This window comes from Larimichthys crocea, chromosome XVII (assembly GCF_000972845.2).
Source record: "Larimichthys crocea isolate SSNF chromosome XVII, L_crocea_2.0, whole genome shotgun sequence".
NCBI lineage: Eukaryota > Metazoa > Chordata > Actinopteri > Sciaenidae > Larimichthys > Larimichthys crocea.
The window spans coordinates 21,384,664-21,401,448 of record NC_040027.1 but is presented as its reverse complement, the minus strand read 5'-3'; the positions used below and the strand labels follow the sequence as shown (position 1 = coordinate 21,401,448).

Genomic DNA, 16,785 nt, shown 5'->3' with positions numbered 1-16,785 from the left:
ACCCAAGCTCAATTACACTGGTTTAATGAACATTACTAGCAAAACCACACTCTCTCTTTGCCCCAAAAGAAACATTGTCCAAGCGGCAAAGTCTCCTCAATACTAAGTAAGAATTGTAAACTACTAACTAGCTGTTTCTTAATTTTCCTGAACTACCTGCACAGGTTTCATTTCATATGCCAGAACAAGATCAGATTCATGTAATAAAAACTAGTGGATGAAGAAAGGCTTACAGGTTTTTTTGCTTTTTTATCATCTTGCAACAAGAATCAAGTGGACTTACAAGTGAACATCCAAGGACTGCCAAGTGTCCCAAACAATCAGTTTTCAAGCACACCATGGACGTCATACCAAGATCTGTGCATTTGCCACACCCAACAGGGCGGACAAGCACACAACACATGTCACAAACAAAAACACGAACACCGAACATCCCTGTCTCTAAAGCAACAAAAGAGAGAAGCTACACGTATATGTGAAAAATGTATGGATCCCTAAGATGAAGCCCAGGTCACACATCCTTTACTTCATTTAAACATGCACAGACACTCAACCATACACACAAAGAGGGTGGGCCTTGTTTGATCCCCACTACCACATTTAACAAAAAATGAGATGTGACAGGGTGGGAGGAAACAGATGGGGCCAGGGAGAAAGCCAGAGCCACTGAAACAGTGCCCGCTATTGCCTCACAAAAAAGAAACTACAGATTACGTGAGCTAAGGGGAAAAATAATTAACTGATTGCTGGGAATCAATGTGATGGCGAAGCGGCAGGAAAATGTTGATGGTGTGAAGTTCAGACAGTGCTGAAAAACTTTCATCAGAGGATTTGTGGAAGCTTGAAGGGAAGAAAGGGTTGGACATAAAAGTCAACTCTCATCAACCACTCTCAGCTCTCTCTGTGTTCACTCGATCATCAGCCTCGGCGAAGACAAGGTAGTTCTACAAAAACAGCATGCTGTCCTGCTTTTAAGAGTTCTGACTGCTATTACTTGCCAAGAACAGTTTTTTAATAGTTACTGTAGTATTGGTCTATCTTAAAACAACACCCCTTGTGCATAATTTAAGCTTTGATTTTGTTAAAATATGATGTGTATTCTTGTGTAAACAAAAATTCTGTCTAGGATAAAGGATAGGATTCTTAATTTGCACTGAATATAGTACGTAATGAACAGTTTCTGTCCAAAAATGTGCTTTATTTGGGCGACTCTCGTCTTAACATTATGTCAGTAGGTGGTAATCAAACACAACCACACACAACCTATATATATATATATAATGTGAATGAACTTCTGTGGTTTGATTACTGGTCCCGGCAGTACAGTTCCCCACTTTGTTAGTTCAGTCTTTTCTGGACAGACAAAGTGTGATTCTTCAACTTGGCAAGGGAGGAAAAAAGCAATTAATGGTGAACTGGAAATGCCTAGCTATTACATGTTCTGTCAGACCATTCCAGGTTGTCCCAGTCGAGAACCAGACAGTGGTTTTGGTTGGACTGGATGTTTAATTACACCCAGAGAAGAAAACACAGGAACTTTACTGAATTCCTACTTGTTAGAAGTCACAACAGACATATAGGCTGCAGAGTTCTCGGTGATTTGAGTCTTAAAGCAACTTAAATATCTCTGAAAGCTGCTAAAATTGTTCCTGACAGCATTTTCTATGTATGTAGTAATGTTTCCATTGCAAACACATTAGCCTAGTGGATATCTGATTTCTAGTTCTCTTCACATTCCCAGCAGTAAAGAAAAGAGAAGTGGTGTTGTCATCTAACTAGTGGATGTTGTCCCACACCAACTTTGTTCAAACAATAAGAAGGAAAGTTAAAAACTTAATTTAACAAATGAAAACATTACTTCGCTCAAAAGAACGAGTATAAAATAAAATGTATTCTAAATGGGAACAGATGTGATGCAACAGGATGTATTTCATACCCTCTATCTAAGAAAAAAAAAAAAAAAAAAACAATCTATGAAGGATGATTTTGGAGCGTAGCAGTAGAAAAACAAATGAATGCAGTCCAACACGCTTCTCTTTTTCCTTTTTGAAAATGTGTCCAAGTCCTACGCTGTAAACTGCAGTGTCAGTGGCTGCAGCCTCTTTAAGCCTACATAAACCCTGCTTCTGCCACACAGTTAACAGTGTGAATGGTGCAGGATGCCACAAACAATACTGTTTCAGGGCAGGGCTGAGACAGACTATAGTGGACTGGAGCACGTAATTCGACTGGGTCACATTAATTTGTGTGTGCTTCAGCTGAAGTCCTGATTCTGGATCTGAAGTCATTTTAACAAGGGTTGTTGTATGGATCGTTTTGTGTGTACATTGTGTGTTTGTTTGTTTCTCTTAGCTGTGTCCCTGCATGCCTCATTAGATTAGTGTGGTCATGCGTGTGTTATTAGCCATCATCTTTTTCACATTTGTCACTAAGTGCAATCAGCATCTCATGATTTTTCTCTATTGTTTGGTGTTTTTCTAGTAGAAATACACTCAGGAACTCCTGGCCGCACACTGGAGGCTAAGCTATCTCCTGCTGAGTTCGGTTGAAAGCACATTTATTTTCTGCCAAGAGGCACTGACCGACACAGACACAGACATAACAAGGCCTTCCTTTCATCAAACACAAATAACTAATGGCCACCACGTCCCATCATATCCTTCACCTGCACTCATTCATAAAGAAATGACGGCAACCGACATGAAGAGGCGACTGCTTTTTTAGACGAACACAGGAAATGGGTTTGTTGCCGTTTAGATTTCTTTGGTTAGCGCTTACTTTGAAATGAGGTATAAATTTAGAAACACTTTTACTTCTGTTTCTATAAACATGTCACTTTTATTACCATATAAGGGTGAAATATGCAACAAGCTAGAAAGAAGGCCAGATGTCATGCAGCCATACCCTAAGTGCAGATTAAGCTCTGGTTTAGCTGTAATTAATTTAGTATTTGGCTGGCCTGTCTTTGTGTTGTCATTAACCCTTTTAAAGGCTCAGTGATCCATAACCAAGGCTGTGCTCTCTTATCTATCTTTGCTGCCACAATAACTAATCTGGTTTGAGCTGGCAAAATGTTTGTTTCACCTTTGACCCTGGAGGTTACTGAGGAGAATGCTGGCTGACGTAGTCGGACAGTCTTTTTTTTTTTTTTTTTCCTGGAGCGCAGATGGCCGTCCCAAAAGGAGCTTTTTAGCACTTTCACTTCAGCTTACTGTGGAGTTACAGCTGGCTTTTATTTCCACTGAAAACCGTGAGCACGCAGGACACTGAAGCGTCCAAATGCTGCATGGAAAACATTTCTCTATGGCTGTGTCAGCACTTGGCGTCTTTGTTTTTGGAATGTGTTTGCTCTGTTTCAGCATACAGCTCGACACTGATACGTCTGTGGTGCAGATAGGTCCAGCTCTCACACCCTATCGCCCCTCTTTCCGAATGACGTGAGACCTCTTTAAGGTTGAGTTTGTTGAATGAACGAATGTCACAAGGTCCGGTCATGTTTTTCTTTTTTCTGCCTTGAAAGATGAATCAAACGTGGCAGTGGATAAATGATAGCCCTATGTTGGGCTCTGACACCAGTTTTGCCTTCAAATATTTTTTTGTACGATGTCATAAACTTAAACAATCGATGAGCGTCATCCAAAGAAATCAATGTCAACCCCTTGACTTTTTATCAAATTGCCACAGCTGTGAGTCACAGTTTCCTCTTTCAATCCCACCAGTCAGAAAGCAGAAACTTTATGGCGCCTGTCACGGGTAAATTGCCAAACGTAATTTGGTCCTTTTCACGCGAAAGCTGGGAACAGATCGATAGCTAGGTGAAAGAGAGCTGAGGGAGTGAGTGATGCTCTCCATGCTTACTAAGTGCCAGGAGTGCGTCAGCAAGTAGGATTTATCATCTGTTATGACCCACAACGTGTCATCACACAACCTTGGAACGGCACCTCAGCTGCGAACATTCATTTCTCTGTTTATTACCAAAGGCCGAAGCGTCTGCGTCCTCAACGTTAATCTTGTTCAGATCATCTAAACAATGCTACTGCTCCTCAGAGAGAAAAACATCAAGAAAGTGTTGATCTGTAAATAAACTCCCCAACACTCATCACTCATCAAATTCTTCATCACTGGTGCCGTCCCGCCGGCTGACCTACTCTGGTTCCTGTGTACGCAGTTTTAAGAGCTGTGCTTATGTGTTTGTGTCTACAGTTGAGAGCCACTTGGCGTCCAATGTCAATAAGAGCCGTCTGGTGCAGAAGGACCTACAGGTGGCCAAGAAGCTGCAGGAGGAGGAGGATAAGAGGGCCAAGGTGCAGAACCAGAAGCAGCATGTTGACATGTAGGTGTCTCTCGCATTCATTTTTCAGTTTCAATTTTAGTTTTTACCATTCAATTCAGTTTGTGCAGTAGAGCGTTACAATTATGCACCTGCACTGGTTTAGTCTAATTTCTGAAGTTAAATGCCTGTTCCCCCTCAAAGATCTCACCATGCTTGGCAGTAATAATAGCTGTGCCCAACTATTGATGGCATCTCTTTTTCAAATTGGTGTAATTACTCCTAAACTCTACACCTAAGACAGATTTACGCCAGAGAGGTGATCCAGCACTCCCCCAACAGAGCCTCAACAGAAGTTGATTTATGGTTCACGTAAATTAGTATGGCATATCTTGCATTCATTACCAGAAATAGATGTGTGAATGCTCTATAATTCAATTTGTGCTAGAGAGCAGCAACGTTGCAGCAATGTAGGCGTGGTTTGACTTCGTAGCTAGCCACTAAGCAGGTTAAGGATAAAGGTAAGCAGGTGTGTCAGTGTCAAGTAATGCCTGAAGAAGGCACACAAGGTTTTACAGGAGCAAGAGAGAGGAGGCATGATTAACTTGTACGTTTGCTCTTGAACTGGAAAATGAATCAACTTGAGCGTAAGTGCTGCCAGGACAATAGACTTATTATACATGGTACAACTCACCAGGCATCTAATTGTATGTTTGATTTTTAAGAAATCTTTTGACATAAAGCCATTACATCTAGTTTTGCTGAAAGAGAAAATAAAGCCTGTTTCCAGTTTGATAGAAGCTGTTTTCAGCCTCTGCTTCCGACATCATAAACACGTAGTAGAAAAACACAAGGATTCACAGTTCTTGTGGTCTCGCCATAGCCCTAATATATCATTATAATTTTTAAGGGGTGCAGCTCCAGTTGCACTTCCAGAGCCATTCAGCTTCCCCGCAAAGTGGACAATAACAGCTCCTAAACACAGCTAAGTGTTCTGTTGCCTCTGTTTTAGTCCAGACCAGGAGATGCAACAGGAGCCCCCTCTTTTTTTGCTCTTTATTAACATAAAATTGCTGACTCACAGCTCAGTAAGATCACTGTTTCAAACACAGTCACTGAAAGCTCCAGTAGTGGGATTGCACCCCCAGGGAGAGACCAGATGCTCCTCCATCTATGCAGGCAGGCCAATGCCGCTTGCCCTGCTGAGAGCTCACACTGCCATCTACCCTGCACTTGCCAATGCCACTTCATCTACACCCACTCTCAGACACACACACACACACACACACACACACACATACACACACACATAGAAGAATGCATCACTTGTTTCTCAGTACACACACCGATGAAGACGCGGTGCCGCGGGCTGTTTACTTTTCCCAAGTCCTCCTGAGCTGTGAGCTGCTCAGGTCATGTAAAGGTGCAGTGCAGAGTAGTTAAGTTGTTGCTGTGTCTTTCTTTTTTTTTTTTTTTAAGTAAAGCATTAGAAACTCATGTATTTCTACACACAAAAACACGACTAATGATCTTGCATACCAGATCTGCCCTGAAGGCAGATGGTGTTGTTGTCAAAATTGCGGCATTTAAAAAATGTGTGTGAGCCAAAGTGAGCTGTCGAGATCAACAATGAAGATATTTCTGCTCGTGTCTGAAGCTCTCACAATCGCTCACAACATGGTGCATAATAACTTTCTACTGTTGTGTGCGGCTCATCTATACATTCAATTTATATTTTCATGATTTATAGGTGAATTTCTATAGTGAATTTCAACCTCATGAGAGTTCAGGATGAAATGTATCTAGGAAAGTGAGATAAAAGCGTGGCGGGTGAGAAAAAGCTAGATACAGACATACCCTGAAACTGTATTGACCGTTTCTCCTCATCATCATCTACATCCTTTGTGATTACAAACACTACCTATCAAACGTTGTTAGAGACTGTGTCTCAATCCTAAAGCCATTAACAGTTGTTCATCTGTCATTAATGTGTTCATGTTTTTCAAACCCCTCTCCACATACTCATGAACACATGAACCTTTGGGAACCTCAGCGAGCGCCAAGATAACGAGATCGCCCAGGAGATTCAAGAAGAACTGGTCCGACAGGCAGAACAACAGCGGCAGCAGGAAGAGAAAGATGCGGTAAGAAACTCTCTCAGACATTTCATTCATTTTATCCATTCAAGCACAATGCTGATTTACATCCACCCATCAACGATCTGACTGTATTGTCACAGGTGGGGTCATTCCACCTGAATCATCACCCTTGTTTGTGCCTTCCCTCCCCATTGTACTAAAGAAGTGATCTGACCTGTAGTCAGTGTTTGACTCTACATAAAGAGCAGGAATTTACATTTGTTCTGACATTACAGTATCTGAATGTTTCCCTAAATGTTTTTTTTCGTGGTATTGGTAAATAATTTCAGAGATCTGTGTTTTCCCCTCATGGTGAGATTAGACAAAGGGCTCTGTTTCAGTTTTGGTCCATCCATCATGACGATTTCCTTCCTGACATTTCTGGTATGACACGTTTTGCCCTAAAGGGTAAATTGTCAGTAAATCTTTAACTTGTGGGAATGATGAGTCTCATTGTTCCGTAGTTCAAGGGAAACAAGGCACGAAATGGCGTGAGTTAGGGCGCCACAGTGTTTTCCTACTTGTTTGAAACATCAGAGAAAGACGCATCTCACCATTGTAATCTGACATGTTTGAAAGTACACCAACTGACGGAAGGAAAAACTACATCTTAAAACAAAGCGACATGTTTGTTACAGAGCGGCTCAAAAAGAGACTTTTTCATATTCATGTGGGTCGATGTGTTTACCGTGGCCTTTTTTAAAAAATTTGTTTTGTTATTTTTTAGGCCATAGCTCGTAAACTGCAGGAGAAGGAGATGAAAGAGGAAAGGAGAAGACAGAAGCAGCTGGAAGCAAACTTTGAGGAGGAGTACTTTGAGGATCACGGAGGTGGGGAGAGCACCAATGATTCATGTCAAAGTGTGGCTGTTTGTGTGTAAGGACATGAGAAGATATGCTTTTCATTCTCGTTGGGGATGTGTGAAGGTGTTCTTTTGATGCTGCGCAGTGCTGATGATTGTTTCTGACACGAGGCAAAGATTTAGGAATGCATTCATAAGCTCATAATTAACTATGAGGGGAGGCTTACATGTTCCTACAGAGATGAAATTTGTCATTTCTCTCCTATTCGAGGGCAAATACCTCTGTAAATCTGTTTAACAATGCTCCAGTTTTAAGATCCAGCTTAAATGTGCTTTGATATCTGACTTTACCTCAGATATTATACGAATCTCCAGTTGGTGAGTAATGACTGCATTAAGAAAAGCATTTAGATTGGACCAACAAACATCACGTAACCACCTTATGCTTCTATAACATGTTGGTGAGCATCGCAGTGTCATGTGCTGGAATCTGTTTCAAGTCTTCTCATGCACATCACCCTACTGCACGATTTACCTGCTCGTTTCTACTAAAAACAGCATCTCATTCATCTTTGACTCATTCAGTAACTTGTGCAGACAGTTCACCTCAAGGTGAGGGCTAATCCCACGTCATCCTGCGTCATCGCCTCGCCGAGAAAAGCAGTTTCGAACTGCGGGTCCTTTTTAATAGTGAGAGGCTATCAGTTTGTCAGACTGAGTAATGTTACTGCTGCAGAAATGTATCAGCTATCTGACATTAGCGTGACAAGGTTCTTCTTTTATATATTTTTTTATTAATTCACAGTATCTGTAAACAACACAACCAAAGAGTGACATTTTCATTTGTCTATATATGTCAAACATGAGATGCAAAACAGGACGGAGGGTGGAGGACAACTGTGAACAAAGAGTAGCTGCTATAGAGGCGTGATTTAGAGGCTACAGTGTCTGCTCTCACTACACTTTGTTAACATAAACACGTCTGAGCTAGTGTCTCCAGGTGTCAGTCTACCTGTCCTGTTGTATCTGTATGGATCACCAGCTGTCCCGGTGCATTTCTAAAGATGTCACACATTACAGGTGGTTAGGATGAAACCACAGTACGTCCTTGCTGCCTGCTCTCTTTACACTACAATATTTGTGCCACTGCCAGGCTCGCTATGTTTGCAGTATTGGCTTGCAAGTTACGTAACCACTCACCTGTATATGTCCCAGCTCAGTGTGTGTGTGTACAACTGTAGCAGTGTGAATGTACACACAGCAGAACAAAGATTCAGCACCTGAGGTTGTGTGACCGGCGTCACAGTGAGTAATCGGATACTTTGAGATCGTCACTGTGCACAAACAGGTTTCGTTTTGAGACTCCAAAAAAGCCACCATAGCGCTTGTATGTGGATATTCTTCACCTCAGTTTTTATATCCTCCTCATGCACGTGTAAACACACACATTCACACTGATGTAAAATGATGTCGCTTTTCATCAGGTCATGTAATTGGCTGCTCCTCACAGAAAATAAGGTGCTGCTGGCTGTGTTCTTCTTAATCCAGTGGATTACTGTTCCACACCAACCAGCATGGGGGCAGAACCGGTCTCCGCTTGACAGCCTGCGGAAAAAATTTGAAGGAGGAAGAGCGCGAGATGAGAATGTGTATTTAAAAGTGAGATGAGGCAGTGCGTAGGAAACACCTAGTCACTCTGAGCAGGTACCCGTCTTTGTACCTGCCCTCCTTTTTCAAAAATTCAAACGTCAACAGAGTAGATGTTCAACAGCCGGTTAGATAACTGAATTCCAATGAGCTGACTCTCAGTGCTCAAAGCACTGGCCTCTGCTGTGTGCTTCCTCAATGTGCTTTTCAACTCATTTGTTTTCATTCATACTTCAGTCAGTCACAGGACAACTCCCAGCACGACTGTTTTCTTGGAGAATTTCTAAGAATTTGCAGGTTTTGCTCTTTTTTTCTTTTTTTTTAAGTCGATCATGCTCTGGTTATATTTGTATTTTTGTTGACACGATATGTGTCCATCAAACAGCACACAACATTTAAAGTTTTTCCATTCTTTAGGGCTATTCTGCTTAAATATTTAATATTTTATATATCTTCATTAAGGCTCCAAACACTTATTGCCACATACCTTAATGTCCTTTTACTTTTCCCACAGTAATAACCACACCTCTGACCTTTTGGGTGCAGCTAACACATACACTCTTTACATCTGTTGCCTGTTGCTTTGTCTCCTCACAGGTGCTGTCTAACTCGGTGCTTACTAACCATCTTAGCTTATGTAATCCCTGTCTGTTATTTTTCACATTTCCATGTTTTCATCAACCACCATCTTCATCATTCTCTCCACGCCGGCCTCCTCCCACCCTCGCTCCTTCGTCTCTGCCCCGTTCAGCTGCAAGAAGGCCTCTTGACTTGGACAAACCCACCCGTCACAAATCGACGTCCCCAGGGCGATACGATCCCTATGCTCCAGTGAGCTCACATCGTGATAACTCCCCAGATTATAGGTCAACAGAGCCCAAAAGGAGCAGGTATCCAAGACAGGACCCGGCAGCACCCCACAGTCGCTCAAGATACCCTGAGCATCACCTAGTGGCAGAAGGGGGGCGAAGTAGGCAAGCAGATCCATATCCAGAGCACCTTCTGCCCCCCAGAGGCAAGCATGGGGACAGGTACCCAGATTATGAGCCCACAGAGACTGGCAGAACCAGGGGCCTAAGTGTGGAGGACACAGAGAGAGTGGTTAGGAGGAAGGAGAGACCAGCCAGACCGCCTCCACCACAGAGCCCCATAGAGAGAGACAAGGCCTGGGACAGAGAAAGGGACAGACAACGTGACCGAGACAGGGACAGAGATCTAGAATGGGAGAGGCATATGGGAAAAAACCAGAGGAGAGACAGGGAGCAGGACCACAGGAGGGCGAGAGCAGGAGGAAGAGACAGGGAACGATCCCGAGATAGAGGACAGAGTTGGGACAGACACAGAGAAGGAGATAGACAGAGACAGAAAGACAAAGACAGACAGCGAGTTAGGACCAGAAGCAGGGAGAGAGGACTTGAAGAGGAGCCGGGGCACAGCAGGGACTGGTCGAGGGGAGGCAGGGCTTCTTGGGAGGAGGAAGGGAATGATGAAAGGGAGTGGAAGGCTAGGGGCCGGCAGCGCATCCCCTCCGGCCCCGAAGAGGTGTTTGACGAGCTCACGAGCAACGAAGGGAGAGGGGACACCAGAGAGTTCTGGGACACCCGACAGGGGGAGGGTCCCAGCAGAAAACGCAGTCATACTCACCCCGACGAAGAGACAGGTACCACCCTGAGCCCCCCTCTGGGCCCTGTGGGGGTGTTTGTGTGGTGTGCTGGAGTTGCTTTTTTGTTGCTGTGACAATCTCAGGTGGTGGGTTGATCTAACATTGCAATCACTAATGAACACATTGATTTTCTCTGTTCTCATGAGGAGGACGACGATTTCACAATAATTTCTGACAACTGATGAAGGTTTGACTTCGAAGGTTTGAAATGGATGAATTTGTTGCTGTTCTGCCGTGGGGATCGCTCATTCTTGCATTGTCTGCTGGGTTGTTGCATTAAGCGAGAAAATTATGTGCTAGGAGTGAAATCTGTGCTGTGATTTTTCTTTTCTTAGTACAATAGTTTCATGGATATTGATGAGTTACATTGTTGGCATTCAAAAAGGGCTTCAGGGCTGAGCTGGTTATATATATTTTTTTGTCCCAAAACTGTTAAAGACATTAAAAACACAGTGATAAACACCAGTGGAGATGCATTGCAGCCCTTTAGGATGCCTTTTAGGTGCTTTAATCCAACTATGCTTGTATCTATTGTAGAGCTGAAATAATTTTTCAATCAAAAATTGAAAATTATTTGATTGTTTTATCTGATTTTTTTTTATTTTTTTAATTTTTTTTGGCATTTCTCTTTATAAATAATAATGAAAAAAACAACAACACATTAAAACAAACAATTAAGACATCGCCCTTACAATTTTCGGATGTCTAACACTAAACAAGTTATTTTTAAAGAAATAACTCAAAATGATCGTGTTGTAGTCCTAATCCATTGTTACTATAATGCCAACATCTGCAGGTCGTATTGTGCACCGAGGGAGCGGCGCAGTAGTATCAGAAATGGAGTACGGACTGAGCGAGGCCACGAAGGGGTTGACGAAGCTCGATCTCCGTGAGCAGGAGCTCAAGGACATGGAGGTAGCCAGGAAGCTGCAAGAGGAGGAAATCAAAGTGAGGAAGAACACCAGAGAAGTATTGGATTTTGTTTATTTGTGCATATAAAAGGTGAACATTTTTATGAGCATGATGAAAACCAAGCGTGACAAGATAATATGTTGATGTTTCATGGTTCATAAGTTTTATACATGTAACAACTCGTCCTCCATTAAGCTGCTAAGCTCTGCTGAGATGCACATGTTGAAAGTGCAGACATTAATACCTGGTCATAAATATTGAAAGCAAAGACCAACATCAAGCACTTCAATTTAGTATTACAGAAGCTACAAAGAGGAGGAACTGAATACAAACACCTCTGGATGATGCTTGAATGCAACAACTTAAAATAAATCTGATATGAAATGAGCACAATATCAGTTCTTCACACTGCTGGACTTTCTATAGAACGTCTAAAGCTTTGCTTTAGATGATTTACTACTAAGTATGTTCGAAGTCTACTTTTGTGTTGGAGAGTAAATAAACATTACTACTGTACGGTCGTGTCAGCCTCTAGCTAGAGAGAATTGTGTATGAAAGAATGACGGTGTCATAAAGTGATATATTCTAATGTCTGTGCCGAAAGGCCTCATTCTCAGCCATTATGTTATATAATGTTGGAACAAAGCGTTCCACTCTGGGGAAAAATGTGACTTTTGGATTGTTCTCTGGTTTCAGGCAAGTAAGATGCATGTGCGCGCAGCCCAAGTGGCGCAGGATGAGGTGAGTGAGCATGAAGTCTGGAAACTTCTCTATGCTGTCTGTCTGTTTTTATATCCTTTCATTTCCTGAGCTCAGCCAATTAAATCAGCTGTATTGTCATACAACCCTGAATACATAAAACTGCGTCTGAAGCAGACACTTTCTGGCTCAGTATTATGTAAGAAGTAATCTGCTACTGTGTGAGTGGCATCAGTTATTTAATGCATATGTAACTGAACAGCATGTCTTCAGAATACAAATATGTACTGACATTCAAAACACAAACAACGTGTTGCCCACACACAGAGGTGTTGATGTGTCTAATGTCTTGCCTTGGCAGGAAATTGCCCGGCTGATGATGGAACAAGAGAAAAAAGAGTACAGGAAGAATCGAGAGCGAGAGAATGAGCGAGAGCGGGAGAAAGAGAAGGAGCGGGAGAGGGAGAGGCTGGCCATGGAGAGGATGGCATTAGAAAGGAGGCGTCAAGAGGGAGACTTCAGGGTAATTTTCTGTAACCATACTGATTTAAAAATATGTGCTTTGTGGTATAATATTTTTGCAGCCTGTGACTCTATTTTATGTAAGAGCATATTTCCACTGCGGTACTAGAACCATAATTTTAGGGAACTATCATTTTTGTTGGTTTCCAGCCAAATTCGGAGGACGTTGTCCGGCCCAGAACACGGGATGAGCATGAATACCAGAGGCAGAGGAACCACAACAAGCCTGCCAGGTACACGGCTCCACAAGACTACTTCTTAAAACCAAATCTTTCCAGCCAGTCGAGAAGCAGAAACCTCAGGAATTTCATTAATCTTTCTTCATTTTTAACTCTGTCTGTCTCAGGCCTCCTCAGCCTCGCGCACACGACTATGAGAATGTAAACTATGGCTACTCGGACCATCCTGCACCCCATCGTGCACCCACCAGACCTGAGGCTGCTTTAAGAGGTCTGTTGGACAGATTGGCTATATTAATATTAAGTACTGTGTAGTTAACTGATAATATAAGAATGTATCCCCTGTTAAAGGACAACAACAACAGCCAACAACCATGGTTTCAATGTAGCGCATTAACTCCAAATTGCATATTGTTAACATGATACTTACTTACGGTAGACTACTAGGCTAGCAGATGTTTCTCTCTGATCCAGTTCTTATAGGTTGATCATTCTTTAGTTGGCGCTCCGAGCTTTGTACATCCAGAAAGAATGACTGCATATAGGAAGAAAAACTTGACAACATTACCTCAATTATTGAGATCATCTGATGATTATTTAGAATGCTGGTGTTAAAATTAAAATGCTCGATCAATTGATGTACAAAATAATTGAGCTGCAACAAATATTTTCACTCATTATTGATTTCATCCGCTAATTATACAAATGGATGAATCGTGTAGTTTATAAAATGTCATTTAAAGCGACTCTAACCATCAGTCTAAACCCAAACATTACGCTTTATCTGTCCTACATGACAAAGAAAAGCAGAAAATCCTCATATTTGTAAAGCATTTTGTTCAAAGTAGTTGCAGATTAAAGTTTGATTGTAAATATGACGTACAAAATCAGTCCATGTTCAGTTAACGTCCACTTTGTTTTTAACACCCAGTATCGGATAGATTTAGGGTAGATTTTTCTTGAGAAAAGACGAGTGGCACACAGATGTTTCTGAGTTTTCGGGAGCTTATTCATGTCTTATTCATGAGTTGACAGTTGAGAGATGACAGGAAATGGGGGGGGGGGGGACACCACAGCTCATGGTCTGTGTCTTAACCCCTCAGGGCCACCAGGGCCCCGTGGGAAGTGCTATATTTTATTGAAGCGTAAATGGTTCTTCTTTCCCATAACTAGAAAAGTAGTTGTCATTAGCATAAAAAAAAATACATTTACGACCTCAAAAAATAAAAACTAAAGAAACTGAAAAACACCACAGGGACAACACGATTTCAAACTGCAGTGTGTTGTATCAAGCTGCTGATGGATCTCTGTCTCTTCCATCTTTTCCAGGTGCCTATTACAAGCGGTGACTCAGGCTCTCTACCATGTCCAGACATGCTGTCAGTTCTCCTTCGTCCTGTTTTTTTTTTTGTTTTTTTATCTTTTTGTTTTCAACCATTTATACTCTGTTGACCAAAAGTCTTGGGACAATCTAATGAGTTGGCAATGGGATATTTTTTTTTAAAGATGGGCCCAAAGTCAAGGAAGTGGATCAGTGAGTGCTGGAACCACACTCATCTTTTCCTTTTTTATTATTATTATTTGTAAATTGTGATTTAATGTTATTATTTCTTTTAACTGACTTGACATCAAGACAAGCCAAAATATCAGCCCTGTGGCATAAACTCCCCCATTTCTTTGCTGTTGAAATCGAGGAATCGGCTCCTCACCTGCTGTGGTCGTCATATGCTGATATTCGTCCCATCTGCGGACCATGCCATCACAAGGGCTCAAGGCCTCTGCTGGATATAACCGTGCAATCTCAGATTTCCTCATGACTCTTCATGAGACGTGCCTGTCTGCTCCAACATGGCTGCTACAGTGTCTTAGATACCAACATGGCAGCTGCTTCGTACACCCATGCTGCAAATCTGTTCTCTTGTCATGCTGTGCAATGAGGCTACACAGGCCTTGATCCATGTGCCACACAGTGAATAACTCTGAAGGAATACCTTTCTCTTGCTGTATTCAAACAAACAAAACAATAAGCCTTTATCATGATGCTGGTAGTTTTGGCTTTGACATGTTTACCATCGTGTTCCAGTGCAGAGGAGCTGGAGCTTTGTGATGATCCATGGACATTTAATTGGCTGTTGGCTGTCTTTCTGCTTGTGAGGGGCACTTTTTTTTTTTTTTTAAACCCTATGACCCTTAAACTGAAAGTTGAGTGGATGTTATTCTTTCTAAGACTCACTGTTTCTATGTGCATGCTTACTGAAAGTGTACAACTGTGTACATGCATTTCAATCTCTATATCAAATTATCTGGCTCTCTCTTTATCATCAGGAAGGGCTAAAGCCACAAAAAGCCAATAATCTTCTCTTTGTGAATGAATAAGATGTGTTAGCTCATATACTACTGTACAATTTATCACTTTCCTGCCACTATTTCATATCTGCTTGTCATTTAGAAACCAGACTGGCGCATAAAAGAACCAGTATCAAAATGAAATGCATGTACATGACTTTTCTGCGGTCATGCTTGTGCTCACGGCACATTAAATATTTGTTTTTTTGTTTTATTTAAATGTAAATATCCCAGTTTCTTTCTTTCTTTTTTTTTAACCTGTGCTACCAAATCATGTTCCCCATCGTGGAAATATTTGTTCAGAAAGGGAGCTTTATATTTTATTTTCAGACATTGTTCTGTTGGTCTTTCCTCAGATTCCTCCTTATTCTTTCATACCCGAAAGCTTTCCTGCCGCCACCACATCCACTCCTCTTTACTTTGTCTCAAAACTCAAAGGCGGATATCACTTCCTGCCTGCAGAAAAGACAAACATTCCCACAATAGACGTGCATCTGGATGGAGGGAAATCAGTCACAGGATCACAGAACATAAAATATATATATATTACTGCCCAAAGGGACCTATTTTAACATTTTTACTGCTCTGTGATCCGTTACTTTCTGTTCATATTGAATAAGGAAAATAAAAAGCACATTCAGGCTTGATTTGATTGGTTTGATGTTACATTAGTGGAAACTTGTTGTTTCTCCGGTTTTCATGTTGTAATAAATGTTGCTGAAATTATTAATCAGTGTCCAAAATGATTCCCTCCATGTTCAGAGAAAATGAGCAGTGATCTTTACTCAAGTGAGAGGTGTTTGTATTGCTGAGGACAAACTTGCAGGTGTTATGATATATGCTAATTGCTGTTGACAGAATGAAATTTGTGCCATATGTTTGTCATTTTTTTTCAGGGACCGTAAAATGGGGAAAGGCTTCATTGTGGTTGTAGCAGAGGTACCACACCCACCACGGTGGGACTTGTAATTTATTCTGTGGTGAGAGCACCACCTTGTGGACATGTTGACAATTGAAAAAAAGAAAAGTGCAAAATTGATCTGATCAGGATGCGTCTTTGTGTATTTGTGAATGTTGTGCATCAGACATCGGAATCGAGCGCTGTCTACATCAAACATCGAGTGTTATGTTTTTAATTTTCTTTAATCCAGGGCTTGTATGCAATCTACCGATCATGAGTCAATACATGTGTTGGCACTTGCTGTAACAGAACTTTTTTTAAGTGAAATGAATTAACAAGTTGCTTTGACCTATAGCATCTCCAAGTGTAATAAACTGTCTCAGCATTTCCACTGTTTATGAATACGACTCATTCATTCAAGTCACTGAAACACATGACACAGTGTTTAAAACAGAACCTCAAATAACCTTTTTATAACAAACCTCAAAGCTTCTCTAAGTAACTTCTTTACCATCCCATTATTGCCAGAATGTCACCTCACCACAAAGATGACACACTGACTACCTGTACAGCAGGTTTTAAGCTCCACAAGCAAGACAAACCCTGCCCACAGCAGCCAAGAAAAAACATTTCAGCTGTGGTATCTCAGGCTTCAGTTTCTCCAGCCACTGACCTGCTGAAACGTTTGGACTAGATGGGAAAAACT

General features: G+C 41.7%; 1 protein-coding gene across 2 annotated transcripts; it reads left to right on the top strand.

Moving 5' to 3' along the window:
* The first annotated feature begins 4,176 nt into the window (after positions 1-4,176).
* Positions 4,177-16,475, top strand: ccdc50a (coiled-coil domain containing 50a). Of its 2 annotated transcripts, XM_027290256.1 has the most exons (10): positions 4,177-4,333; positions 6,324-6,414; positions 7,136-7,238; positions 9,609-10,517; positions 11,317-11,468; positions 12,129-12,173; positions 12,493-12,654; positions 12,804-12,886; positions 13,000-13,103; positions 14,162-16,475. In XM_027290256.1, exons 3-10 carry the CDS (start codon positions 7,166-7,168, stop codon positions 14,179-14,181), a joined length of 1,548 nt encoding a protein of 515 aa, XP_027146057.1. In that variant the 5' UTR covers positions 4,177-4,333; positions 6,324-6,414; positions 7,136-7,165; the 3' UTR covers positions 14,182-16,475. The 2 variants fall into 2 exon arrangements, with proteins under 2 accessions (XP_027146057.1, XP_027146058.1); XM_027290257.1 differs by lacking the exon at positions 9,609-10,517 and having other exon boundaries at positions 4,180-4,333.
* The last annotated feature ends 310 nt before the right edge of the window (positions 16,476-16,785 follow it).